The sequence below is a fragment of the Dermacentor andersoni genome, chromosome 3 (genome assembly GCF_023375885.2).
Source record: "Dermacentor andersoni chromosome 3, qqDerAnde1_hic_scaffold, whole genome shotgun sequence".
NCBI lineage: Eukaryota > Metazoa > Arthropoda > Arachnida > Ixodida > Ixodidae > Dermacentor > Dermacentor andersoni.
In genome coordinates this window covers 149,499,977-149,527,972 of record NC_092816.1, presented here as the reverse complement: position 1 = coordinate 149,527,972, position 27,996 = coordinate 149,499,977, and the positions used below count along the sequence as shown (strand labels likewise).

Here is a 27,996-nt window from a genome sequence, read left to right as displayed (position 1 = left end):
TGAATTGTTAGACATGCACTGGATGCGATGGCGCCCGAAGCTCTCTGTTCGCGTAGCCCTGATGCTACATTTTCAGTTCCCCTCGTGCAAGCCATCGTTCGCCAGGAACTTGAAAATATTGATTTACAGTCTGTGTGTAATGTCACCAATCCCAGAGCTAACGAACGCCGTTCTACTATTTTCGCTCCCTCCCGACGCTTCTCTCCACGTTATCCCAACGCAACTGAGTGGAGAACTGCGGACGACCAGCCGATATGCTTCACTTGTCGCCGCATTGGTCATGTCGCCGGAAACTGTCGCAACTCGGGGCTCTCAACACCTCGCACGCCGACCAACCTGAGCCGTTTTAATGGAAATGCCTGCAATTTTTGCCCACCGCCGAGTCCAACAGCGCCGACAACTCTACTAGGAACACGTGGTACAGTCGCTCACCATAGCCGCATGGACACGAGTGGCGCTCACCGTAAACGCGTCGCCCATATTCCCGTTCGCCGCAGCCACGTGGCCTTTCGTCCCCTGTGGCTTTTGGTTGCAACTTTTCGGAAAACTAAGAAATGCAGCCCTCGTAGGGGGTTCTGCATTGCCTACTACTAAGTAGAAGCGTAATTGACATTAAAATAGACGGCGTACCTGTCCAAGCACTCGTCGACACTGGAGCCCATGTTTCTGTGATGAGTGATAGCTTACGTAGGCGTTTGAAGAAGGTCCTCACCCCAGCAGCTGCTTCAGTGCTTCGCGTGGCCGACGGCGGCGTGCTTGTTGTTGGAATGTGTACTGCGCATTGAAGTATAGCCGGCCGCCCTGCATCTGTTCTGTTGGCTGTGATCGATAACAGCACTGACGGCACGTGCCGCATGCTTGTGCTGCACGACGGCATCCTCTACCACTGCAATATGACCTCTGACGGCCCTGAGTTGCTCCTTGTCCTTCCTCGGATTGGACTTTTTATCCACTCATTCTGCTCTCGTCGACTGCGCGACCGGCGTTCTTCAGTTAGAACTGCGTTAACTCGCCGATGCTCCGAGCACCGCCCCACCGCACTTGTGCTCGCTTCAACATGTGCGTCGGGCACCCGAGGCAGTTACTTACGTCACTTTGACCGCTCAGCCACAAGTTCCTGACGGTGAATATGGGCTTCGCCCAGTCGTTGACGTGCTTTTGAACCGGAACCTTGCTGTTCCGCATACGCTGGTCTCGGTTACTAATAACGAGGTCGTTGTAGCGCTTCTGAATTTCAGCCTGTGCCCTCAAGTGATTCAAGCTGGCATGTTCTTGGCCAGCGTTTCCAGTGGTTCCAAATTTGACATCCTGAATCTGAATGCCGAGAGTGGTTTCTTAGCGAAAATTGCAGCTCACCGCTCTGGTTTCTTAACAGATGACCTCGCGAAATGATTGCACCTGTCCTCACCTCGTCACAAACCACGGACACACCTCTCCTGCTTGAATCGTACAGTTACATCTTTGACTTCGGCGGCAGGCCTTTAGGCCAAACATCTGTTGTTCACCACCGTATCAACACTGGAGACAATAATCCCATTCATCGGCGGCCCTATCGTGTATCGCATGCTGAACGTCGAGTCATGGACAAAATGGACGTCAAGTGGACAAAATGCTCCGCAAAGGCGTCATCGAGCCATCAGCCAGCCCTTGGGCCTCACCCCTCGTGCTTGTGAAAAAGACAGATCGTACCTGAAGTATTTGCGTCGACTATCGCCATTTAAACAAGATCGCGCGAAAAGACGTCTACCCACTACCACGAATTGATGACGCCTTAGACTTCCTGCACGGTGCTAAATACTTCTCGTCCATCGATATTCGATCCGGCTACTGACAGATTTCAGTTGATGAAATTGACCGCGAGAAGACGGCTTTCATCACGCCGGATAGCTTATTCATTGAAACGACGTGCCCTTTGGCCCATGCAATGCTCCTGCGACATTTTAACGCATGATGGACTCTCTTCTACGAGGCTACAAATGGAGCACCTGTCTTTGTTACCTTGACGACGTTATTGTTTTTATTCCACGTTCGGCAGCCACCTTACCTGACTCGCTGCCATTCTTGCAGTCTTCCGAAAAGCCGGCCTCCCACTGAACTCCACGAAGTGTCAATTCGGGCGCCGTCAGATTACCGTGTTGGGACACCTGGTTGACGCATCCTGTGTTCAACAAGACCCGGAAAAAGTTCGCGCCGTAGGCAGTTTCCCTGTGCCATGTTCTGCTTCCGGCGTGTGCTGCTTCGTCGGCTTGTGTTCTTACTTTCGCCGTTTCGTCGAAAACTTCGCCGACGTTGCTAGGCCTTTGACAGATCTTCTAAAGAAAAACACGCCATTCTCATGGGGCTCGGAGCAAGCTCATGCGTTCACCGCCCTCATCGGGTTTCTGACTACCCCTCCCATACTTGCCCACTTTGATCCATCTGCACCAACTGAAGTTCACACTGACGCAAGCAGCCATGGCATCGGCGCTGTTCTCGTCCAAGACAGAATAGTACCGAGTGCGTGATAGCTTACGCCAGCCGCGTGTTGTCACCTGCCGAGTAAAATTACTCTATCACCGAGCGGGAGTGCTTGGCTTTAGTTTGGGCTGTCGCCAAGGTGTGGATATATTTGTACGGCCGCACGTTTTCGGTCGTTACAGACCACCACGCACTCTGCTGGCTGTCTTCCCTCCGGGACCCGACAGGACGGCTTCGTCGACGGGCTTTGCGGCTCCTGGAATTATCATTTATTGTCAGACTGGACGCCTTCACAAGGACGCTGACTGCTTCTCTTGCCACCCCATGGATGTCCCTGATCCTGGTGCGCATGATCCGGTGACTTGCGCAATGGCTTTTACTGACATGGCCGACATGTGCGTTGAACGACAACGCGACGAATCCTTGCAGTCCATCGTCTCCGGAGTGCAATATGGCAGCACTGACGGCACGTGCCGCATGCTTGTGCTGCACGACGGCATCCTCTACCACTGCAATATGACCTCTGATGACCCTGAGTTGCTCCTTGTCCTTCCTCGTCATCAGCGATCCATCGCTCTCGAACTTCATGATGCACCGACGACTGAACACCTTGGAGTTTTCCGTACATACTAACGCATACGATGCCGGTTCTTCTGGCTGGGCATCTACCGCTGTGTGCGTCGTAATGTCGCAACTTGCGAATTGTGTAAGCGCCGGAAGAAAGCTCCCCTGGCACCTGTCGGCACGACTCCATCCCATTGAAGTTCCCTCTGAAACGTTCTTTCGCGTAGGCGTTGACCTGCTTGGCCCTTTTCCGACAACCAACAGAGCGAACAAGTGTATCGCCGTCGCTACTGATTACGCAGCACGCTACACGATAACAAAGGCGTTGCGGACTAGTTGCGCAATTGACCTCGCCGATTTGCGCCTTCACGATGTCATTCTCCACCATGGTGCGCCTCGACAATTCCTTACAGACCGCGGCCGCTCGTCCTTGTCTCGAGTTGTCGACGACCTCCTTCGCTTCTGCGCTACAGAGCACAAGCTGTCCACCGCCTACCACCCACGAACGAACGGTCTTACGGAACGTCTCACCCGAACAACAACAAAGATGCTGTCGATGTAGCTCTCCAACGATCAGCGCGACTGTGTAGCCACGCTGGCTTACGTGACGTTCTCGTATAACTCGTCCCGACATGACACCGCAGGATAGTCACCCTTTTATCTATATTATGGTCATGACCCCACACTGCCGTTTCACACCAGCCTAGCTTCTGTGCCACGTGTTGCAAATGAGCACGCTCGTGAAGTCATCGATCGCGCTCACATGGCGCGTCAATTCACCCGATCTCGTTTATTAGCCTCGCAGCATATACAAAAAGAGCGTTACGACCGCTGCCATCGCGATGCTAAGTTCGCACCAGGTGCTTAGGTGCTCCTCTGGTCAACATATCGTCGGGTTCGCCTTTCCTCGAAGCTTCTCTCTCGCTACACAGGGCCTTATGAAGTCCTACGCCAAGTTAACGACGTAAATTACGAGATTTCGCCGCTACACTTTGATGCATCCTCAAGTCAGACGCCTGTTGATGTCGTGCACGTTTCGCGGCTGAAGCCATACTTCATCGCAAATCTTCGCCTGCCATGCGCCGAGACGGCGCTTCGCCACCCGGGGCTGCTGTTACGGAAGGATGAAAGAAGAAAGAGAAAGAAGATCGGAGACGTTGGCTGCTGCGTGTTGTTTGTGGTCAGCCATCTTAACTTCTCTGACTCATCCTGTATATATTTTGTGAATATAGTTTTTCCATATTCGCAAGATCTCCATAACAATATTCCACAGCGGTCTTGTTTATCAACATAAAATAGAAAATTAATTATCGAGAAGGGCGTTAAGTATGGATACACAATTTCTACAATGCTATTTACTGCGTGCTTACAAGTATAGATGCTATTAGACTGAGAAGGCCAAGGAATGGGAATCAACGACGTATATCTCAGCAAACTGATGTTTGCAATGACATCGTTTGGTTCAGTGACGCTGCAGATACAGTCGAACAAGTGATTGAGTACTTTAACCGAGAAAGTGCAAGGGTGGGGTTTAAGATCTTTATGCAGAAGATAAAGCGATGTTCAATAGCCTGGTAAGGAAACAAATTCATGATCACCACTAGGCCTGTGAGGGCTGTACTGGAGTACGCATACCTATGTGAATTAATCACAGTTCACCCTGCTCATGAGAAGGAAATTTACAGAAGAATAAAAATTGGTTGAAATGCATACGGCGAACATTGCCAGATCCTTACTGGAAGGTTACCACTATCATTGAAAAGAAAGGTGTACAATCACTGCATTCTACCGCTGCTAACATATGGGGCAGAAACTTGGAGGTTGAGAAAGCTCGAGAGCAAGTTAACGACTGTGCAAAGAGCGATGGACCGAAGAATGTTTGGCGAAACATTAGGAGACAGGAAGAGAGTGGTACGGATCAGAAATGAAGCGGGGATAGCAGATATTCTAGTTGACATTAAGAGAAAGAAAAGAGAATGGAGCCGTGACACCATTTTTGGGGTATTTTAGATAACCAGTGGACCATTACAGTTGCAGAATGTGTGCCAAGGAAAGAGAAGCGCCGTCCAGGACGGCAGACACTTAGTTGGGGTAAGTAAATTATAAAAGTTGCAGGTGCGAGTTGGAGTCAGTTAGCGCAATGCAGGAGTAATAAAAGATCGCTGGGAGAGGCTTTCATCCTGCAGTGGCTATAAACATAGGCTGATGATGACGATTATGGTGATATGGAGCATGGTTTGGATCGAAATAAACAGTTAGCTTTTCCTGCCTGCGCTTTCCTCTCAGTTGAATTTCTTTTTCTAAATCTTTACACAGCAAGAACGATGTTTTAGCGTAAACACCAATCGCCGAAGAAGTCATCTTGCAGCGTCATGAACGTCTTCCATGTGTTTTGCTCTTGCTTGAATTGATGTGGACGTCGCAATCGTTGATGTGCGCACAAAACGCGTGCACACCAGAAAAATTCGCTTGAACATTAATTCGTCGCACCTAAAAAAATCAATTATGGGGTCTTACATGATAAAACCACGATCTCATTACGAAGCATGCCATAGTGTGGAACGCCAGATTGATTTTGACCACCTGTGGTTCCTTAACAAGCACCTAAATCTAAGTACACGGGTGTTCTGACATTTCGCCCCACCAAAATTTGGCCGCAGTGACCGGGATTTTCTACGGACCGCATGTAATGCGCTCAGAATTGGGTGCATACTATACTGAACTCTTGTGCTATATGAGGTCACTAGGTCGTTTCTCGACGCAGCAATACAGTATAATAACTGCAGGTTTGGCTCGATTATGTGGCTCCCTGAATGTCAATAATTCGTAATTTGAGCGGAAAATCTTGCTGTTAACCTCAAAACAAATGGTGGCACTTGCTACAAATGTTTATATCAGCCCCTGCACTAAAAGCATAGCATCTGTTCGTTCGTTCTAATGGAAGAAGGTTTTGTGTAGCTTGGGCACTCATTTTACTTATACTACATCTAACGTCACAATATATGAAAACGTGCGTCCAAAGTTGCTGGAGAGCTGGACACACCACGCAAATAGTTCTGAGAATGCGTAGAATTTACTGACATAGAAATAGAATCTCTTACCATAAAAACCACCGAAAGCGATGCTCATCCAAACCACGTTCGGAGCGAATGCAGAAGCGATAACAGCTGTGCTGGTCAGGACGGCGGCCATCAGCGCGATGTGGGAGAGAGTGTAACGCAGCTGAAGAAAAGCTATTGCAAGTGCTGCAAAGAACACAAACGTCGAAGTCTCATCATTGTCTATTGATAAAATACGTCAGTAAATTAACGTACAGAAGACAACTAAAAAATCACACGTCGTCACTTTAGAGCGTATGAACATAACAGTGGCTCCCCGTGTTAATAGTTCTATCTGACGATTACAATCGTACAAACTTCGTTAACTGTGCATATAAAAAAGACGCTACCTTCCTTATATACACTTTGATCTATACAACAAACAAAGCTTTAGTGGGCGCATAATAAAAACAGCGCCACCTCACAAGAAAGTTCACCATATCTGTCAAAGGGTTTCGTGATGCAACTAAAACGTCTCCTGCAATCTTGCTATAAACACAATTGTGGATTTCTTCCAGTAAATATACGCTGTTTCAATAGAATCAGTAAGGGGCTTTCTCGGTATGTACAAAGTTTGAACTCGATGCATTTATTCTGCTATTCGCAAGAACTCTTGTAGATACGTTAAGGAACACGGTTACCCTCAGAGGGTGACGTCCCCCAGGGAACGATATCGCTGTCAATTATTGATCTCCACATTCGAGCAGGTACCCTTTACGTGTCTAAAAACTGCATATGCAGGTTTGCCTTATTATCTGCCAAGTTTGAATTAAATATTTGTTATGTTCCTGTTCGCATTCTTTGAAAATCGCCACTGCCCACACAAGAGAGCACAGAGATGCAGAACGGACACTGCTGTAACCGTGCAATCAAGGTGAAACTCAGTGCTCCGATCTCACGCAAAAAATTACAAGAAGCTCTCTAATTCTTTTCCTCGAATTGCACAAATACTTTTAAGTTACAAGCATAAAATATAAATGTTGCCTAACCTATATAAACATTAGGAACAATAGGCTAACCGAGTACATGTGTTACGTTTGCAAAGAGCGCAGCAATCTATACTTTTGTGAGGGCGAGTGATGTCTCGAACTTTCTGCTGGCTTCGCTTAGAAGCTTGTGAATACTGTTTTCGAGGGCGGTCATTTTCGCACAGCGTGCGTCAATCTAACACCGCCTTATATATTTCACGCGTCCGTACAGATTATATGGAGTTGCCAAGCGATCAAGCTTGCCGCCTGCGTAAGATGCGAAGCTAGTAGCATCTTCAAGTGGTGCTAACTGAGCGCCCTAGCATGCCACAACAAATGCATACAAGACGGCAACGAAGTTGTTCTCAGAAAACGGCGGGTTGTCAGAGCAACCGCGACGCTTCGTTGCACGTCGTTGCAATTACGCCCGTTCGTTACAACTTATATTAGAATTTCAGGACAAATTATTGATGCGATAGTGACACAGTCTAATGCAACGAATGATCTCAAGCGAACGTTTTTCTAAGTGCAAAGTATAAGCCTCGAGGCAGGTTTTGTTCAATTTAAGGAAACAGTTTATAGCTATCCGCCGAACATTATTTATTGCAGTTCGTGGTTACAGTATATATATTTTTCAGTAGATAGCATTCAATTTTGTAGAGCACATAAGCTGGTGAATTTGCCGACGACATAGAAACCACACGGAACTCCTGTTGCGATTTCAGCTTGCTAGTCTCGCGAGAGCTTCAAAAAGGATATTGCAAAATATGCTCTCCAACATGTAACTGCTTCATTAGCCACTCTTGTAACCGCTCGTGTCGACGGCGGGGAGAACTGTTATCACGGTCACAATCACATTCAGTAGAAATGATGGAAAACGAGTGCAAAACGGCCTTGCCTGAAATAGGAATATCATTGCCATTTTCTTAGTGATCACAGGGACAAACTCAACTCACAAGGCCGACTACATCAATCATTCGCACTGTCATCGGACCCACCACAGCACAACAGAGCAATACAGCGGCGTCAACTGGGCTTTTTTTTACCCGCTGTGCGAACTTTCATCAATTAGCTCAAAGCAATTAAAGCAGTAGACTTCGTCCTCGATCACGGGAAGCGAACACCGTTCTATTTATTCTGTGTGAAGTAACGCAAGCACGTTTCGCGTTAGTTGATGGTGGTAGTTTCTATACTTCCCACTCTCGCAATGCTTAGCATGGGCACTAATTCATTACCTGATAGGTTGCTGCACATAATGAATACGCTTTCTATCCAAGACGTCTCTTCTCGGGTGGTCCCGAACTTCTCCACGATGATCACGAATAGGAGACCAAAGCAGGTGAATGGCATTGTCAAGAGGAAGGTCGAAATCGAGGCCAACAAGGGAACACACCAGGCATTGTCCAAGTCTAGAAAAACATGGTTAAGCAGTGTAAAGGAACGAAAAAAACTTGTGTTACGTTGCTATTCGAAAGCTAGACCACAACGCAGCCTTAGCATTTACCTAATAATACACTTCCTTTAAGGTGCTCCTGAGCCAAACTTCGAGCTACACTCTAAGGAAAAGAAGGAGTGACCTTTGCTCCACTAAGGGAGGAACGGCGATGCCAACTCTATTCGCCTTTAAATGGAGCGAATTTCCCCCCTCATGCGTGGGAGCAACGGTTTCTCCCTCTCTAAAACCAACATGGCCGACTCCAGGCATGCGAAGCGATAGAGGTGACTAGGCCTACGCACTGTGTCAGTTCCCAACTTGTCCACAACGTACTTGTCATTAGCACGGTGTACGTTATTGATACTTGCAAAAAAAAAGAAAAAGAAACACAGCAGCGCTAAGCTTTCTTTGGCGCATAAAAGGAACCAGGTGCAAATACGACACGATTTTGCCGCGATGCCTTCCGCTCGACTGCCACGCTTATCGCCCACCGCTGACAGTCGGCTGATCAGGGTAGTAACGCGGGTGGAGCGCCGCTCTAACCACTGCCGAAGCGTGAAAAGGAATGGCATCGCTAGAACATCACGGCGTTGAACTTAACTAAACATGGGGATAGCCATACATCAATACGTCACACGCACATACACATACGTCTATGTAAACCACTCAATTAGCGCCATCTAGAGAGGTTTCAAGTTACTAAAGCGTATAGTTACTGCATGGCCCGATAGACGGCGCAAAGAGCTGACGATATGAGTGATCATAAACGCATCATTTTGAAAATGCGATATGTAGTTCGGAAAGAGAGCATGGAGTGAAAAACGGCCAGTCCAAATTTGGACGCTGAACGAATAACAAATATAGTCACTAGAGTCGACGAAGAACTCGGCAAATGGCCAAATAAAGAGTCGGAATATAGTGAGCTTCTAAGTGTAATAGCGATAGAAATACGGAAAGAGAAACAACATGGTTCGTTGGAAAGGAAAAACGAAACCGAAAAGCTGGTGGAACAGGAAGATACCAAAAGCGATTTCTGAACGACAGAAAGCACCCCAAGAGCACAGGCAGGCAAAGAATGCGCAGTTGCAGCAGGATGAAGTAGCCAGTAAATGTGAAATATACCAGGAGAAAAAGTCTATTGTACAAATACTGTTGCAAGCAAAATTACATGGGGAAAGTGAACGTTGGTTGTCAGAAATATGTGAGAAAAAGAAGGCCGCACCTAGAATATTTTGGAACCACATAAAATTCTTAGGCAGGAAGTCAACAACAATACAACAACATAGCCTAGACGAAATAGAAAACAGACTGGAAGGAGAAGCGGCAATAAATTACATCCGAAAAATAACAGCCGAATCTTTCCAAGGCAATGCTCAGGTTGTATTTGAAGAAAAAAAAGAGCGTGAAAGAGACCCAGGTGGAAAAGGAGCTGGTGCTGACAAATTTCAACAGGAAGAAAGCCGAAGAGAAAATTCATAAGCGCACAGCCACAGGGCTAGACGAGGTTCCCGTTAGGCTGATTAATGAACTAGGAACAAAAAGTAAGGAAGGTCTGGTGAAAGCAGTGGAAGAAACTTTAATATATAGACGAATACCAGATAGTTGGCTACGAAGTAGAATGAACTTAATTTCTAAATGTAAAGGGGAGAAAGATAGAATTCACTCGTATAGACCGTTGACCATTACATCGGTAATATGCAGGCTAGCAATGCAGGCAATCAAATTAAAGCTTCAAGTGTCGGCAGAGATTTGATTGAAAACATCTTTATTTGCAGGATATTCGTAGAACTCGTGGGTGGGCCGCCTATTCCGGTAGCCCACTGGTTACTGCTGCTGCGCAGGCCCTCCCCACTAGCCAGTGCTGACGGTCAGGATCATCGCTGAACAGAATAGCCTCCCACTGCTCTTTTGAGGGATTTGGAATGGGGTCAACTATGGGATTAAATTGGCAAGCCCACACCATGTGGTAGAGGTTAGCTACCTCTCCACAGTGTGGGCATTGCGGGGAGTATAGTGTAGGGTACCACTGGTGTAAATTAGCTGGCGTTGGGTATGTATTAGTTCCTAGTCTCCTAAGAGTGTTCTCTTCCAATTTATTGAGGGATTTATGTGGTGTTGGGTACTCCTTCCTGGCTGTTCTGTATGGTGCGAGATTGTCAGCATACACTGCTAAAGCAGTTAGGTCCCAGCACTCTTCACGGTCATCAGGGGGAGACGCCCGGTATAGAAGAGCTCGGGCATGCCTGTGAGCGGCTTCGTTTCCTCCTGGTAGTTCCAGGTGACCGGAAAACCAGGTGACTGAGGCTTGGCTGGGTGGATGCTTAGTCAGCAATGACAACCCTGACCTGTGAATTAATCCTTTATTGAAGTTGCGACAGGCGTTCTGGGAGTCAGTGAGCACATCGGCGTTGGGGTTAGAGGCTATAGCTAATGCAATAGCTGCTTCCTCTGCGTGAGTGGGGTTGGATGTTTTCATCGAGGCGCAATTCACCATCGATCCTGAAGGCGTTGAGACCACAATAGTCATCACTCCATTCTTTGGCCCTGCAGCGTCCACACAGAGGGTGTTAGGTTGCTCGTCCCATTTCTTCTGCCGGGCTTCCCCTCTTGCTTTTCTCCTTTCGATATTATATGCGGGATGCATGTTCCGCGGAATGGGGTACACGTTGATGCATCTCCTCACATCACGTGGTACCTCTCCCCTTTGGTCTATCGTACAGGGCAGATTAATATGGATCTTTTCGAGCAGATCTCTACCTGGTTTTGTGAGTGCGAGCCTATTGAGTTGCGAGAGGCATTGTGCTTCCCACATCTCTTTGAGGACATTATGTACTCCTAGAGCCATGAGCTTTGCCGTTGGTGTGGAGTTTGGTAGCCCCAGTGCCGTCTTGTAGGCGTTCCGGATCAGTGTCTCCAACTTTTCAATTTCCGACTTCGAGAGGTTAAGGAATGCCGTCCCGTACATTATCCGAGAAATCACGAAAGCCTGCACTAAGCGGATGGCGTCCCTTTCCTTCATGCCATGGTGATTATTTCTGATACGATGCATCATCCGGAGGATTTCCTCGGTGGATGTTGTAAGCTTCTTCATCGTGGTGGTGTTCTGTCGCCCCTGCGGGATATACAGCCCTAGGATCTTGATCTCCGTGGGTTTCGGTACTGAGTGGTTGTCTATATACACCGTGATGTTCTGTGCCAGGGGTGTCCTCGGGTTCTTCAGGATGAGCAACTCGGACTTTTCCGGCGCACACTGGAGGCCTCTTTCCCTGGCGTACTGGTCCACCGTGTCCGCTGCTGCTTTAAGACGCTCCTCGATCTCGGCGTCACTCCCCGAGTTGCACCAGACAGTGATATCATCCGCATACAATGTGTGTTTGATACCCGGGATTTCGGAGAGAAGGCCTGGCAGATCTTTTATAGCCAAATTGAACAAAAGGGGTGACAGTACCGCCCCTTGCGGAGTTCCTCTCAGGCCTAGAGTGATGGGATCTGATTTTATTCCACCGAAGTTTATAGTGGCTTGCCTTGCTGATAAGACGTTTTTGGCATAGTTGTAGCTTCTGGCGCCACAGTTTGTGTCGGCGAGGCTTTGAAGAATATTTTTATGCAGAACGTTGTCAAACGCTCCTTTCAAATCAAGTGCCAGGATGGCCCTGGGTAGAGAATAATGTCAGTTCGGAAGAACTTCAGAATGGCTTCAGAATAGGTAGGCGTTTAGAGGAAAACTTATTTGTTCTTACTCAGTGTATTGAAATATGAAAAGTAGAAAGCAGGCCGTTATATGTGGCTTTTTAGACATTACAGGAGCCTATGACAACGTAGACCGCAAAATATTGTGGGATATTCTGGAAGGAGAAGGCTTAGGTGATGATTGTCTACTCATTTTGAGAGAGATTTACCTAGAAAATACCATTTGCGTTGAATGGGAAGGCATGAGGGGCGAGGAGAAAGTTCATATAAAAAAAGGACTGAGGCAGGGTGCCCTTTATCCCCAGTGCTGTTTGTGATGTACATGGTGAGGATGGAGAGGGCGCTGGAAGGAAGTAATATCGGCTTTAATCTCTCATACAAACAGGTGGGTATAGTAGTAGAGCAGCAGCTTCCAGGTTTATTTTATGCGGACGATATTGGTTGCTAGCTAACAAGCAAAGCGATTTTCAACTTCTGGCTAATATCTGCGGACAGGAAGGTAGCAATTAAGGTTTGAAATTTAGTGTTAGAGAATCAGGTGTTATTGCATTCAGTGAAAACAGTGAACAGACAGTGGCGATACAGGGCCAGGAAATACCTCGGGTAACAGAATATAAATACCTTGGTATATGGATAAGCGAAAGCAATAGATATAAGGAAATACAGAAATAGAAACAACAATGAAGGGGAAGAGAAATGCAGCCATAATGAAGCACAGAGCGCTATGGGGATACGATAGGTACGACGTACTCCGAGGTATGTGGGAAGGTGTAGTGGTTCGACGACTTACTTTTGGAAATGCGGTTGTTTGCTTTAAATCAGGGGTACAATCAGAACTCGACGGGAACCAAAGGTCAGTGGGTCGCTTCGCATTGGGCGTTCACGGGAAGACTACAAACGAAGCTGTGCAGGGTGATGTGGGCTTGACTAGTTTTGAAGTAACGGAAGCTCGCAGTAAAATTGAGTATGAGGAACTGCTGAGGAATATGGAAGAAAGTGAATGGGCTGGGACAGTGTTAAGGTATCTGTACAGGAAAAACATTGATTCACAGTGGAGGAAAAGAACTAGGAAGCTTACCAGCAAGTATGCGGCCTGTAGGGTGGGCAACACAGCAACAAAGAAGGTCAAACGGAAAGTCAGAGAGGCTGAAATAATCTCATGGGTGGCGGCAATGGAAAAGAAACTGGCCATGAGTAACTACTTAATAGGAAAAAACGAAATCAGGAAAGAAACGATTTATGATAACTCAAAGGAAGCTCATTACTTTCTGAAGCGAGATCGGGGTACCTTAGAACACGCACCTATAAAGCATGTGCTTGCTGCGGTAAAGCTAGGGAGACTATGGAGCGTGTTTTATTAGAAAGTGAAGACGTCTACCCAGCGGTCGATTTAGGCGCCTCTGGCCTCCTTGAAGCACTTGGGTTCAGCGAGAGCAGTGCAAAAGTAAATATGTCCGCAATAGGCATTAGAAAGAGCCGGTTGGAGGATTGGTGGAAGAAAAGTAGGGAAACGGCAGAAAAGCGAGACGTACAAAAGGACAGTTCGCAATAGGGTATCAGAAAGTTTGGTTGTGGGAGTTCATGGCGTTTTTTTATTGTTTAACCTAGGTAGGTCATTAGGCAGTATAATAGCCAGAGCTTGGTGGCGCAACCCACCACCCCGTTCCAAAGGGGACGTTCATAACATCCATCTATCTATCGATACAAAAAGGTTGCCCTTCCATTTTGCACCTTCCGTTCGGGAAAGTCACGACAGAGTAACACACAGTTTCACAGACGTACTATGTACAATATAACAGCAAGCAGTACTTTCACACATGGTGCGCGCTGCGTGGAACAGAGCACCCACAACACATAACACACGGAACATACACAAAGAATCCTCGAGCCTTTTTTTTTATATAACGAACCCTCCTCGAGCTTCTTAAATGCATGGGCCTTGGAACCTTCTTATATAGCCCTGATGTGTCGACCTGCATTGTAGTGCCAGTGAGTGACTCTTTGTTTTATACGTAAATCAGCAAAAAAATTCTATACAAAACTTGTTTGGGTATAATCACCTGATAGGTACGGAAAATACACACAGACCTGTTAATATAAAACCGCAGTATAATAAATACTTTTGACTAGCAATTTTCAATGATCAGCATGGTGGTGAGGGCGATCTAAGCCTTTCACTTCGAAGCCCAAGCGGATGGCACTTCAAGAACCACTGACGTTCCCAAAATACATTCCCTTGAGATCGTTTCAACGTTTTCTCGCCTAAGTTCATACAGAAACGGCAAACATTCTGCTATCCGCTACGCCCGTACGCCCCAGCAAAGCGGCTACGTGCGAGCCGGCTCGCGGTGTGCCGGCGGCTGGAATTGAGTCCGAGCGTATAGTGTAGGGATAAATCCGACCAGGCCGCTGAAACCACCGCCTTCGAGCAAGCCTTCGATATCATCTTTTGCCTTCCTGTCGACAGACTAAGGGTATTCTGCTGCGTCGAAGACGTCGTTCGCTGCTACACGCTGAGCAGGTGCGTGCAGTTTGAAAGGATATTGGAGGAGAGTGGACGTAAATAGTTGCATAGCATCCAAGTAGGCTACGATACAAGTTACTCACCATGATGTCAGGATACTACTACATACGAGAACCAAAGATTAGTCGCCGCGGTTGGCGTGACTTGCCTCGCTTGCCATTGACAATATCAGAATGCTAACTGCTGGTGTCTGTTGTGTTGTATCCATCTGCAGGAGAGTCGTGGTAAGGAAGATTGTTGCGCTACAGTGCACTAGGCTACAACTATTATAATCATAGCGTAAATAAAGTGCCTGAAGCGTAACCGTCGTAACATGTGACCCGGAAAGATAGCTCCGACTTTGAAGTATGCCGTCTCTCTTCGAGCTCCTGTATTGCAAATCTGTGTCTGCGCCGCGCTAGTCGTGGCTTCTGCTAGAGAGAGCATAATTTCGCTTCCTACCGACGTTCGAGTTCGACAATGCTCTCCAGCTTTCTTGAATCCCGACACTCGACACAGTGCACAACGCTGCCGCACCCATGTGTGTCCTATTAGCTTGGTTTCCCGTTCACGTCTAGGCATATCCGTTTGCTCCTTACCCTCCTGCCTTTCATTAGCTTTTCGTACTTTGTAGTTTCAATTGTCCCTCTACATGCTACCTTCGAGAGTGCCTCGTTTTCTTCACAGACGCCGACAGCCGTACGTGCAAAACTGCAACACAGAAGTAAGAAATTTGGAAAAACTTCTCTCAAGTTTATTTTCTGTATGCTTTCTGTTCGTACGTTTGCTTGTACCCCGCCTTTTAGGAAATACATCTTCTATTGTTGGTCGGTGCTTCGTGTCTCTGTAGTGTCGTAGTGTAGTGTCTGTCCCTGTAGTGCAGTGCCGGCGCTAGACGATGCATCACGAAAAAGCCGCCGCTGGCGGGCGGGGACGCAGAGGAACCAGCACGCGAGTGACGCTGGATATACAGCTGTATATCTGGTTGCATGGTGCACTCGATCGCCTCCTTGCCCTTACGGCCGGCTTTGTGCTCCAGCTGTGGATTTGACGGCGTCGGTTGCGGCGGTGATGGGCTCAAACCGTTCAGCTACGTGTCGACGGCGCAAGCAAAGGTATTTTGCTTTCGCTTCGAAGCCGCCGCGGATAGCGCTTGAAAATGGCCACAAATACATGCATTTCAAACAGCGTAACCTTCTGCTCATCTTAATTTCACGCATCAAAACGGGAGAGGCTGGCTGATATCTGCGGTGTGTGGGCCGAGATGCCTGAGTACAGGCTTGTCTCGCTGTGCGTCAGCAGCTGGAGGCAGTATTAAGTTGAACTGTTCTGGTATCGCAGCTCCCGTTGAAGCTGGACGTTTGGTGGTCGCTTGTCATGAAAGGTTTAGATATCAGGTTATACTACTTAGCATTATTTTCTTTCGAAAACAAGTTCTTGTAGCCGATGTTCGGGGCACCGGTGGCGGCAACGCCAGATACGCACGCAAGGGAGAAACGTTCCTCCCCTTTCGATTGCCGCAAGAGGGCGTGACATGTGAAGTGCGTGTGAAGGAGTAACTCATTGGCCTGAAGGAAGAAAACGGCTAGTTCCTCCTTTCTCGCTCTCCTTTTTTGATAATTGTAGGTGAAAAAAGAAATTAAGGCCAATCCACCCTGCGAAGGTGGATGACAGGGGGAGCTGTAAACATCGTTTTAAGAAAACTTGTGGTAAAGACTACACTGCATCACTCATTGTCACTTGGTAACGACCGTGACAATGGCTGTGTGGGCGTTATGATACAGTAATCAGAATACTCGCAACTCCGGACACATTCTTCGATAATTAATGTCAAATCGATGAGCAAACGCCGCTGGGTGTTGGTTGGGCCACTTCGGTTTGACCTAAGTAAATAAATAAATAAGTAAATAAATAAATAATGTAATGCAGATATGTGTGGGGTTTTAAAGGCTTTATCAGGTTTGCTTCATGCTGTCCCGCGAACATGTTGGCATACGTGGGAGCAAATGGTGTTCCCATGATAGTGCCGAAAATTTGCATGTAGTGAATGAAATCGAATTGAAAATAGTTGAAAACTAACCTCAGGAGTCACAGGTAGACTTGAGTAACGTGCGCTTGGGGATACACGCCGAGGTATTCCTATACGGCTTCACTTCCTTCACTCACGGGTATATGAGTGAAGGAAGTATATATAAGCATATAAGTATATAAGCATCCAAAGTGACTAGAATGGCACGGTCGGAAAGAATTTGCCGACGGCTTTATTGCCGTTAAGAATTCGAAGTGGGGCGTGTCTTGAACAAAGGATGGTAGGGTGTTGAGGATATTTTACAGGTGGTCATTTAAAAAATTACATTGAGAATCAGTAGGCGGGCTTATATTAGACACTATAGGTCGACCTGAGATTTACCCTGTAAACAGTTCATCTACGCGAACCTTATGCGTATTAGGAAGAAGGTAAAAGCTGCCTGCTTCATTGTTTTTGGGAATCATGAAGCGATATATAGATTGCGTGATTAATTCCCTGGACCGGAGCTCCCCTATTGTGCTTTGCACAAGACTGGTGTAGTCTGAAGTTGGGTTAGAGTCGAGTTTTCTATTATGGGTGTGGTTGTTGAGTTATTTGGAGGCCTCATTTTTGTACTTTTCTATAGGCCAGATTACGATACTACTGCCTTTGTCTGCTGGTTTTATTACAATAGCGTTCCTTTGCCCGAGTTCTCTAAGAATTCTGTGCGGAGAGGGGAACAAATCTTTGCGTTTGCCGCAATGCCGCGGGGACTGTAGAATTTCCGTGAGATTACCTTTATGTATAAATCAAGGTATAAGCACTGGTCGGCTTCCGGTGTCCACGTGCTAGGTCGTCTCTGTCCTGTTTTCTTACGTCTGGCCTATGGAAAAATATTCCTTTGATGCGCATACGTCTTGAAAGCTCTGTTATATCTTTGTGGAGTTTGTATTAATTTACTACATTGTTCGTGGGATAAAATGTTTGACAACGTTTCAGGGCATCAGCATCATAGGGGCTTGGCTCGGTGATATGTGATATGACTCTGTGAAACTCTGTGATATGTCTACTACGTTGCCGCAAAGCTGTAGACGTTAGCTCGTAGGACTATCGGTGGAGCTATGTGCTATAGGGGTCATAATAGTTTTCTTGGGCGGGTATGAAGCTCTAATACCTTTGTTCTGGTATTTATCTAGTAGGTTTCCCTCTCTAGTTCCTGCGAATTATTAAAGTTCTCATTTTTCTGGTTCGGATAAATTTATGTTGTCGAGCTGTTTAGTAATTATCGTAAGTCGTTCCTAGCAGTGTTCTTGGAGAATATGAATTAAAGACAGCGATGCATTTCCTAGGACAGGATTCCAGTTCAATAATAGCCTGGAGGCTAAAAAGCAGAGAGCCCATTGGACCTTAATTCTAAGGCTTATTATGATTTCCCTGTGCTTCATGCAGCTAGCGTAAGTATTTAGGTGAAATCGGGAACAAACTACATTTCTTTGTTTGGCAGCGAGTTTACAGGATTGACGGACACGGCGAGATTTCTTGGTACGTGTGCTATCCGTAGTGCGTAGAAGTCATTTCTGTTTGGTTCGGGCAGACCTCCGGGGTGAAACATCTTGAGGAGGCATCTTTTACGCTTTATTTTGTTGTCGAGGCCTGCACCGATGTCTGTCATATGTCTGCGTATTATGGTGTGTAGCTGTTTGCGTGAAGGCTTCGCGGGTGGTTGTGCGCTTCCGAATGAGTGGTTGTTCAGGTGCTGTTGGTTCCGAGTTAGCCGTGTGTGTAGATGCTTCTTGGCTTGTATGTGAGTAGGACGGTGGCTTTCCTGGTGTTGTTGGTCGCGTCGCTTTACATGCGTTCCTGAGGGTGTACGTGATGTTGTTAGCAATTACCTTGACGCCATAAAAATTGGGGTCTAGTCCATCCCAGCGAGCAGAATGTCGGGGTCCTGGTGTATTTCGGCGTGGTGGATGACATGGACATTTTCGGGTGGCTGTCCAATGTCTAGAAAAAAATCATTGCGCTTACGTGCCCCTCCTGCGCGAGCTAGGAGTGTGTCCGATTGTTGAATAAGTGGCCTGTGCTTGTTTACGATCCTGCGAAGTACTGTTGTAAGGGTGATTTCTGCGTTTTGTCTGCTGTAAAAATTCTTTATGAGCGCTCTCAGGGCCTTAATTTTATTGGCACCGCTGTCGTGCTTCAGGTAATTAGTCCCACAGTGAATAATGAAATGTGTGATGTGCTGCGGTACTGCGGGCAATGAGGCCTCGGATGGTGCGTGTCGTGTCGCCACTCTTAAATCTAATGTGTGGTGAACGTTGGCCTATCGGAAGCGTTCGTGAATGTACTTGTAGTGATTGTCGCCAATATATGCTGCATGAGCCAAGAAAAGCGTCCCCCCTCCCCCGCCCCCAGAGAGTGCTTACCTTGTTCTTTCATCTTACGTTTGTAGAAATCCAAGGAAAACACGGGGAAGGCGGTAGAGGGAAATTCCAGACGATAAGCAAGGTAAAATCGGGAGCCCACGTTTCGACAAGTGAGCTTCGTTTTTTCAGGGGAATGTATGCTTTCCTCGGCAGCGTCTACATTGGGAGGGTTCTTCTAAAGGGAAGAGGGGGTAAACCGCGTGGGCGAGGCAAAGACTGAGAGCGTGTTATTGGTGAGGGTGTAGAATCGAAACGACAGGTGCGCTGTGCAACGTCGGAGGGGGAACGTGAGATAGCGCCGTGCGTCAGCCGGTTCACGTGTGACTGTAGGTTCCTTTTCTCGGGGAAGGGGCCTGGATTTCGGTGGGGGGAGAGGTATGATCTGCTCCTCTGGAGGTCAGTGAACTACCGTCTCTCTCTAAGAGAGAATAAAAGAAGCGGCAGAAAATGCTGCTCGCGGAAGAGATCAATAAAATATATTGAACATACAAGTAAATGAAAAAAAGAAAAAGGAAAGGAAAGGAAAAAACGATGCTAAGCAACCCAATCAAAAATAATCAGAGGCTGTTGTATATACACTCTTAAAGAAAATTGCAGCCTTTGGGTCGTATCTAGCCACACAACAATGACCGCCATCTGTCTTGTACGCATTTTGTTTCTTTAACGCTACGAGCGCGGTAACCCCAAGTCACGAACAGCATGCGCGTTATTAGCATGACAGACGGTTCTAGACAGGAAATTCACGAGCGCGGCGTTTTCAACGAGGGAAACGCAAGCAAGACAGATGTTTATTATTCTGTTCGAGCTAATAGAGACCCCAAAGCGTGTACATTTGTCTAAGAGTGTAGCTTCAATTTAGCATAGCGAATAGATTCTAAAGCTCCCATTAGGAAGTTTATGCCTATTGTTTACAATGTCTTGGATTATGGATGAGGTATGATTCTCTGTATTTGCTGTCTCGCACAGGACAGAAATTTTACTGTAGGATGTAGAGTTATGTTATGTAAATCATCAACGTTATGACCTGGTTGGTTGGAATGCTCGGCGATGGCTTTGGAATTTTTTCATGTGTGTCTGGGCAACGTCCGTTTAACCTGAAGCACATTGATTGTCCCGTTTCACCGATATATTATTTCTTACAGAAGGAACATTCCAGCATAGAAATCATATCGCAGTAAGTGCAAGTACAGCTAGTTTTCACTTCACGTGTAACTATTTGCGGTGCTTTTCATTTTAGTGTCACTTAGCTGGTACCTGCAGGTTTTCCCCTATGGCGAAAACATGCCTTTATTACGGGGGAATTATGTTCCCTGACTTTTGCGTACATTAACATGTCTTTAAAGACGATATAAAGACGATATATAGATATGGTGTAAAGACGGTATATAAGGACACCGCTTTAAAAACAATAGTTAATTGGCCTACAGTGGAGCAGATAACCGCCATCCCGCTGTCCTGGCCGTTTCCCCGAAGTAAGGAACGTACAGTGACACGTCAAACGAAGCCCACACGGCGCTACCTCACATTCCTCCTCCGACGTTGTATAGCACACATTTCGATTCTACACCACGCTAACACATCCTCGGTCGTTGCCTTGCCCAGCCGGTTATCCCCTCTCCCCTATGGTAGAACCCTCCCTATATATACTGTGCCGTGGATAGCGTGTGGCGCCTTGGAAAAAACAAGTCCACTTGTCGAAACGTTGGCTTCCGCTTTTACGTTGTTCTAGTTTTGCTGATCGTCTTGAATTTCCGTCTCCGCCCTTTGCCGTGTGTGCTCTGACATTCAGATTTACGGTGACAAGCGTTTTATTTTGATGCCGTTTTACTAGTGAAGGGGGTCGGGAAAAATTTCGTTGTATGTAACCCATAATTCTCTTAGCGTTGTCAGTAACATAGTCAACATGTATGCGCCAAAAAACATCGCAACTGACGTAGATTCTAAGCTACTTGAAAGATATCACAAAGTGTCGCGGGATACCGTCAAGAAAATACGTCCGGCTAATAATGTGGCCCAGTCGAGTTATTCGCACTCTTTTACAATTCTTGACGTTAAGCCACATTATCCATTTATTATAGCACCAGGACAGATGGTTAATATCTTCGTGAACTTCCTGCAGATCACAGGGTGGCGCTAGTTGATTAGATGTGGCGCAGTTATTGTTAACAAGCTTTATTGATGACAACGTGACACAGTCAGGGAGGTCGCTAGTGTAAATGAGAAAGAGCAAGGGTCCCACCACATATCTTTATGGGACACCGGACGAGACAGGAGAAGGAGTAGAAGAACAGTTACCAGTAGTCACATGCCACGTATGGTCAGAAAGAAAGTTATTGATCGAGTGGAATACCTTGGTGTTTATGTTAAGTTTTCTTGGTTTAAGACGATGCAAGTAATGCGTCCCCCTTTGCAAATCTTCAGCGGAATACAAGAATATGCAATCAATGTAAAACCTCATCTGGTTATGTAAAAAGCGATCATTAGTAAAAGATTATAGCTGCATTTCAAAACATTTACCTTACGCCATGCTGGCACTTAGTGAAAAAGATTGTTTTCAATAAAATGAATTAAATAGGAGTGAATTACGTCGTCCAGAAGCTTACATGGCATGTTATCAAATCATATGGGTCTTTAGTTATCGGGAAGATGTACATTACCTGACTTATGGTTACGAACCACCTTCCGTTCCTTCCGGTCACCGGGAGTCGTTAGACACTCTAAAGACTCGGCAAAAGTATTAGACAGTATATCACAGAAGCAGAACTCCGTCATTTTCATTAATTCCGACGTAATTTAATCGCAGCTAGACGATGATGAAAGATTAAGATTTCTAATGAATTCAAAAATGCCTACAGAATCGATGATTATTGGGTCCGTAGAAGAAAACTTTCCGTCACGAAAAGATGAGAAACAAGCAGGCGCAGTACTGCCAAAAACAGAAACAATCGCATTGCTAAACACTGAGCAGCGCTGGTGATGAGGGGCTAAAGGGTTATTATCGAGTGCTAGTTGGATAACGTGATTGTCCGACCCACTAATAATATTTCTGGACTTGCGTCGATCAGTTCGCAATATATGCGGCGAGGTAGAGTTAAGAAATAAGTTTTAGGCACAGTCAATGTCGTGATTTTACTGCATGTTTGCTTCGAAATGGGCAGCATAATGATTGGAGTTATTGGTTCGCTTAGCGCGACGAAAATAAAACGTTTCATATTGTTCGAAAGCCGGATTAATACAGTACCAAGCCAGGGCGACCGTGGCTTAGGCATCATAGTTCACCGTGGTACGAAGCATTCGACGAAGGAAACCAATTTATTTTTATAGAGGCATCACTTTTCCTAAGCTGTGCGCCTACAAAAATTGCACACGAGGTCAAAGAGAAACGATTTAATTTCGGCTATACGAATATCACATATGTCCGACCGTAGTCGCGAATAATTTGATGCTTTTTGTCGGGTAAGGTCCGTATTTTTATGGTAAAGTGAATCAATGGATGATCACTTAAGCCAGGGTGGTAAGTAAGGGAGCTAACTACATCAGCTGTGGTGGTCAACAGAAAATTGAGGATGTTGGAGACAGATGTTTGAGTTAGTAGAAGAACAAGTTGAGTTAAGTTAAAATAGTGACAGAAGTTCAGGAAACGAATACACTCAGAATAATTACGTTTAAGCGTAGTAGCCTTATCGCTTCACATATAGATAAGATAACTGAAATTGTTCAAGAAGAACAATAACCGGCCAGATAAATGCGGGGTTAAGCAGTTAAATGTGTCGTGTAGTTCACAACAAAACGACAGTGATGCAGTGGGAGGCTGAACCATGCGCAGAAAATAAATTATTTATAGCCAGATTGAGCACGTACAGAAACTACTTCCATAGGAAATGCAATAGAAATAGGTGAAGGCGCAAGCTAGTCAGTGATAGCAACCAATATTGCAGCGAATGTTACAGTCATACCTGTAGATATTGTAGGCTTCCACGTAGTCTAAGGCTTCCCTATCATTTATTTCAGCCGGTAGCCACGTTGCAGTGAGGCTAATGACGTCTTTCTACTGAACATGAACCAGTGACGTACGATAGATCTATTCGATTGTTAATGACAGTTCTCATTTTTAATGGATATTTTGCCTACGTTAGCGTGCTACGATAAGAAACTATTTTTTTCTCGCATGGAGGGAAACACCATCACCGTCACCTTTCAGGAGCCTTCGCTCTGCCATGTCAGCTATAGAGGAGGCTTCTATCATCTAGCTTCCCACTTAGTCCATCTTTTGTTAAATCTGCTAAAACGTTGCCGTGCTTCGCATACACTGCAAAGAGATGAAAATGCTTTCAAGACTACATTGGGTGTTCGCTAGTGCTGGTCGTTGCTCCGTTGTAAATTATAATTACGGAATGAAAATTAGCCAGCTTGCGTTACTTTTCTTTTTTACCTTGAACCTAAACTCGAACTGGGAATAAGTAAGGGTAGCAAGATAGGATCACATAGTGTATTTAGAGGGCAGCATTGAGCTACAAAGAAGCGATTACAAAAATTCTGCAGCAAAAGCGGCCGAGTTTGACCAAGAAAGCTACGTGGACAGCGTGGAAGTAGTGCGTTCGTTCAGCGCGAGACGTAGACTCGCATAGATGTAAAGGAGAAGTGAAGTAAAGAATTTCGGTAAGCATTAAAGAAAGCTTCGCCTACCACACAAGTTATGGTTTGCGCCGAAACTCCTGGACAATGGCCTACAAGGTCAATACTAAAATTTGGTAGTGTGCTCCTTTCGGAAGCTCCAGTGTACAAAATTATTCCTATTGGGCAGTAATATGAAGACAAGTTCCGCCAGATTCCCTGGGACGTGCTAAGTTTGTGGCATATAATGTGGTTTGCCAGAAAGCGTATTTACCTAATTTAGCAGATACATTCCGGATTCCCACTGTAAGGACGTCCGCGAATACACGCAAGATTACCGTGCGAGTAACTGATTGAAGCACTGTGCGTGTATTCGCGGGCTTCTCTCATTCTTGGAAAAAAACACTTTGATACAGCACGTACTTACCAACATAAAGCTGTATTCGACGTTTTTCATGTTGCTTTACAACTTTGTCGTTGACACTTTCTATATAATTAAAGTATTTGAGATGTTGCTAATTAATTGCGACAAATTATGAAATTAGGAGGAATGCAAAAGACAATCTGAGTATCTCCAAGCGACGGCAAACTACATACCCTTCGTTCTGTCCAGATAATCATATTTTTTCGACTTCGGCTTCGGCTTAGTTACCTATATAATCGCTACTGATGCGTCCATGTGTGACGAGACAGCAAGAGTGACCAAACTCCCTCCACACCTTGGCAGGTCTTTCTCTCTTTGACTTCATGATTTTGCGCCTACTCTTCAGGTCGAATTAATGGCCATCATTCTAGCCCTGCGATGGTAGCCATCAAATGTGTGGACACCCATTATTTTAACGCATTCGCTCTCCGAGTACTTACTAGGAGAACATAATATAAAATATTTCGGACATTTGACTGATTTACAGGTAGTGAAATAAATTTCGATACCGGGTCATTGCGGACTAACTTGAAATGGCAGACTCTCTTGCTAAAGCTTTCCTAGATGGGCTGGTAGTTGCCGTTCTGCCGATCGCGGCATACCTCACTTCAGCGAGACACGGAAAATTCAACCTTACTGGAACAGCTCCAAAGCAAATAATTCTATTGAATTAAGGCTAGCGGCCTCTGCAGTTACCCTGGAATTCTCAATGGGGTCGACCTGAGTTGGCAACAACGTGATTGTGATGCAGCATGCCACAGGTAAATTTTTATTTGCACTGGGTTGGCCTTAGGTAGCCCACTCTCTGTCACTTCTCAATGAACCGGAAACAAATGATAATTTCTTGTGGTCCTGTCCTCGATTTTTGCTGCAACGGATAAGTAATCTCGGGGCTCCGTTTCACGAACTCGGAATAGCATTAACATTCCAAATTAGGCTTTCTTTCGGGTCCTCAGCTCTTGGCGCCTTGAGCTACAGGGATGTTTGTCTTGCCTTCTGTAATTTCAGCGGCAACAGAGAAAGAATGGCGCAAAAATTTATTATTATCCTTACTCTCATTTCGTGAGAGTTCCGCCGTCACCCGCCATGGTTGCTCAGTGGCTATGGTGTTAGGCTGCTGAGCACGAGGTCGCGGGGTCGAATCCCGGCCACGGCGGCCGCATTTCGATGGGGGCGAAATGCGAAAACACCCGTGTACTTAGATTTAGGTGCACGTCAAAGAACCCCAGGTGGTCGAAATTTCCGGAGTCCTCCACTACGGCGTGCCTCATAATCAGAAAGTGGTTTTGGCACGTAAAACCACATAATATATAGTTCCGCCGTCAAAGTTCTCAGTTTTATTTCGTTCACCTTTAATCACTACGGCAAGGCTCCTCTTCTGCTTATATTTGCAACTTTTATATTTCCCTTTATTTCATCCTTTATTATTATTAAATTTTAGTCGTACCACCCACTTCTTGGCAATTCCCTGTGGTGGGTGGGTGCCATAATATGGAAATCACCGTCATCATCACCACAATTTTTCTTTTTTCTAGCGGAGGTAGAATTTGCCGATTCGTTTCCTTGAACCGTCACAGCGATGAAGTTCCATATGAAATGTTCGCCTGAGAACACTACACCAAATGGCTCTCGAATTTCGCTTAAGTTGTGGACGAAAATGCGAGTTCTGTCTCCAGCTTCCAGCTGCTACCGCAGTTAAAACACATTGTACTTTAAAGGTGAAATTTGGCTGTAGACTTTTTAAAACCGCTCAGTCAGTGCAAATATTACAGTTAGCTAAAGAACGCGGCACGCATACGTGACGGTGGGCAACGCTGTAGGCAAACGCGCACAGGACGCACGAACAGCACCGTGGGGTTGCGCTGCGTTCAACGCCTTCGTGACGATACACCGGCCGGCCCAAATCACAACCGGGACGGGCCATAGCATATCGCCAAAGTAAACTGCAACACTTTAGTCACAAGCTATTTTTCAGCAATAAGAGACGATCCAATCGGGACGACGTTGCGATCTACTCGCGCTCATTTCGCCAATTTTCACACTTACTTGGTCTACGAAAGCTGACAGGTGTACAATCCATCGACTTCGCCGCTTCTTTGTTTCCCATCATGTATCAGAAGGTACATACGTCCACTAGGTACAGTTGACGTACGTCATCCTGCCTCTGACGGAATATTGCGTTATTTAAAAAACAGATCTGAAAAAAAAAGGTGCAGTGAGTATTTTTGTCACCTGGGATACTTCATCGTTGTTAGCAGTGCTATGAGCAAACGCATAAAAAATATGTTTTAAACAAGTCAGCGCAGCGCGTTATGGCATGCACTATAGTGGAGCAAACTAAGCAGCTTTTAACTACTTTAAATGAGTACCGAAACCTTGGTTGACGAGCGTTTTTTCAATACCGCCCTCATTGGAATGCGGCCGCGCGGCCGAGAAACGGACTCATGACTTCTTCATCTACACGAGAACGCATTAGCCACTCAAACATCGTGATGGGAGCGCATAATATTAGATAATAGATCAATCCATTAAACCGTACACAAACTCAGTCGAAACAGTGCCTAAGTCGGCTTCTTCAAGTGCTAAAAGCTCATGAGTCCAAATATATCACATTGCCTTCTACTACGTTGTCGGTACCAAAGTGGCAACATGGTAGTATGTCAGAGATATGCACACGTTGAGATCACACAAAATGGGCGATCAACTACCGATGCCACTGCTCTCGTCATTGTTCGCTCACTGACGTTCATAACATTCAGCATTAAGTTGGTTTACTGATTGTTGGGGTTTCGAGTTCGAAACTAACACTGGGACTATGAAAGACCTCGTAGTGGAGAATGCTGCGTTAGTTTCGACAACTTGCCATTCCGTAAGCTGAACCTAGTCTGAGAACACGAGCGTTCTTGTATCTCTGCATTGCTTAAATGTTGTCGCTGTGGACAGGGATCGAACCCGCTGCCTCCTGCTCAGTGGTAGAATGCCACAGCCGCTACGCCATTGTTTCGGGCGCTTAGCACGAATGTTCGCTGCCGCCAAGAAACGGCCACATTGGTTCCGCACTTATCATTGGCACGCGATAGAGGGTTAGCCACATTAAAGTGGCGTTCCTGTTTCATTCGGTGTGGAAGGAGAAATGGCTAATGGGCTGAAATTTATGTCGCCATACAGAAACCCTGGAATCGAACTAAATATGGCAATAGTACTCGCAGCGTAATACGTGAACTGAGAAGCATTCAAACAAATTTTAGTGCTGTTCACGCAGACTTTCTGCGCAGTGCGTGCTTACATTTCCAATGTGAAAACAAGACAACCAACGTGCAAACCTTGCCTTCCGTTAACCCGGCGGTCACTCGCGAAGGAGCCGAAAACGTCTACTTACCGACCACCGGTGACTTATAAATGTTTCGATGAACCAGAGGTAGATACCTAATCTAGGGTGCTCTCTTCGAACCACTGTGCTGCCGCCCTTCTGCTAAAGTTGCTATGCACATGCAGCTGTCCCCGCACTTGATAGTAAGTGGCAGCTAAAAGAAAAGCCCGAGACGGACATCGCATCGTGCAGGACGCATTTCAAGTGATGACTACGCAGTTGCGCAACGCTCACGTTAAGGTGTGGACACAGCTGGCGTCGCTGGGCCCAAACCACTCCCTCAACACATCTCAAAAATCCAGCGATCTCTCCTGCCTATTCGAACGCGGGAGTTGCTCGCGTGACAGCTCGGCCGATGTGTGCACAGGTGGTGCCTTTGGATTCTCTTCCGCACTGGCTTGCGTCACCTACCCCCGCGTGCCCGCATATAGTCCTTCAA

The 27,996-nt window shown here is 46.2% G+C and overlaps 2 protein-coding genes across 2 annotated transcripts in view; both read right to left on the bottom strand.

Annotated features, from left to right (window-relative positions):
- The window catches only part of LOC129383110 (uncharacterized), a 41,445-nt gene extending 13,684 nt beyond the window's left edge, over window positions 1-27,761 (bottom strand). The window contains exons 1-4 of the mRNA XM_055067409.2: window positions 27,567-27,761; window positions 26,234-26,384; window positions 8,323-8,496; window positions 6,123-6,266 (exon numbers count right to left, since the gene is read on the bottom strand). Of these exons, the coding sequence (XP_054923384.2) occupies window positions 6,123-6,266; window positions 8,323-8,496; window positions 26,234-26,297 (382 nt within the window). The 5' untranslated portion in view covers window positions 26,298-26,384; window positions 27,567-27,761. The remainder of the gene's footprint in view (window positions 1-6,122; window positions 6,267-8,322; window positions 8,497-26,233; window positions 26,385-27,566) is intronic.
- On the bottom strand, window positions 9,061-11,049 carry LOC126524649 (uncharacterized). The gene is made up of 2 exons (XM_050172952.3): window positions 10,547-11,049; window positions 9,061-9,067 (listed from the first exon to the last, which is right to left on the bottom strand). Exons 1-2 carry the CDS (start codon window positions 11,014-11,016, stop codon window positions 9,061-9,063), a joined length of 477 nt encoding a protein of 158 aa, XP_050028909.3. The 5' UTR covers window positions 11,017-11,049.
- Window positions 27,762-27,996: the final 235 nt, after the last annotated feature.

Excerpts from the sequence above, each read along its gene's own strand:
- LOC126524649 (XM_050172952.3), bottom strand. The coding sequence starts at position 11,016 with ATGGTGAATTGCGCCTCGATGAAAACATCCAACCCCACTCACGCAGAG.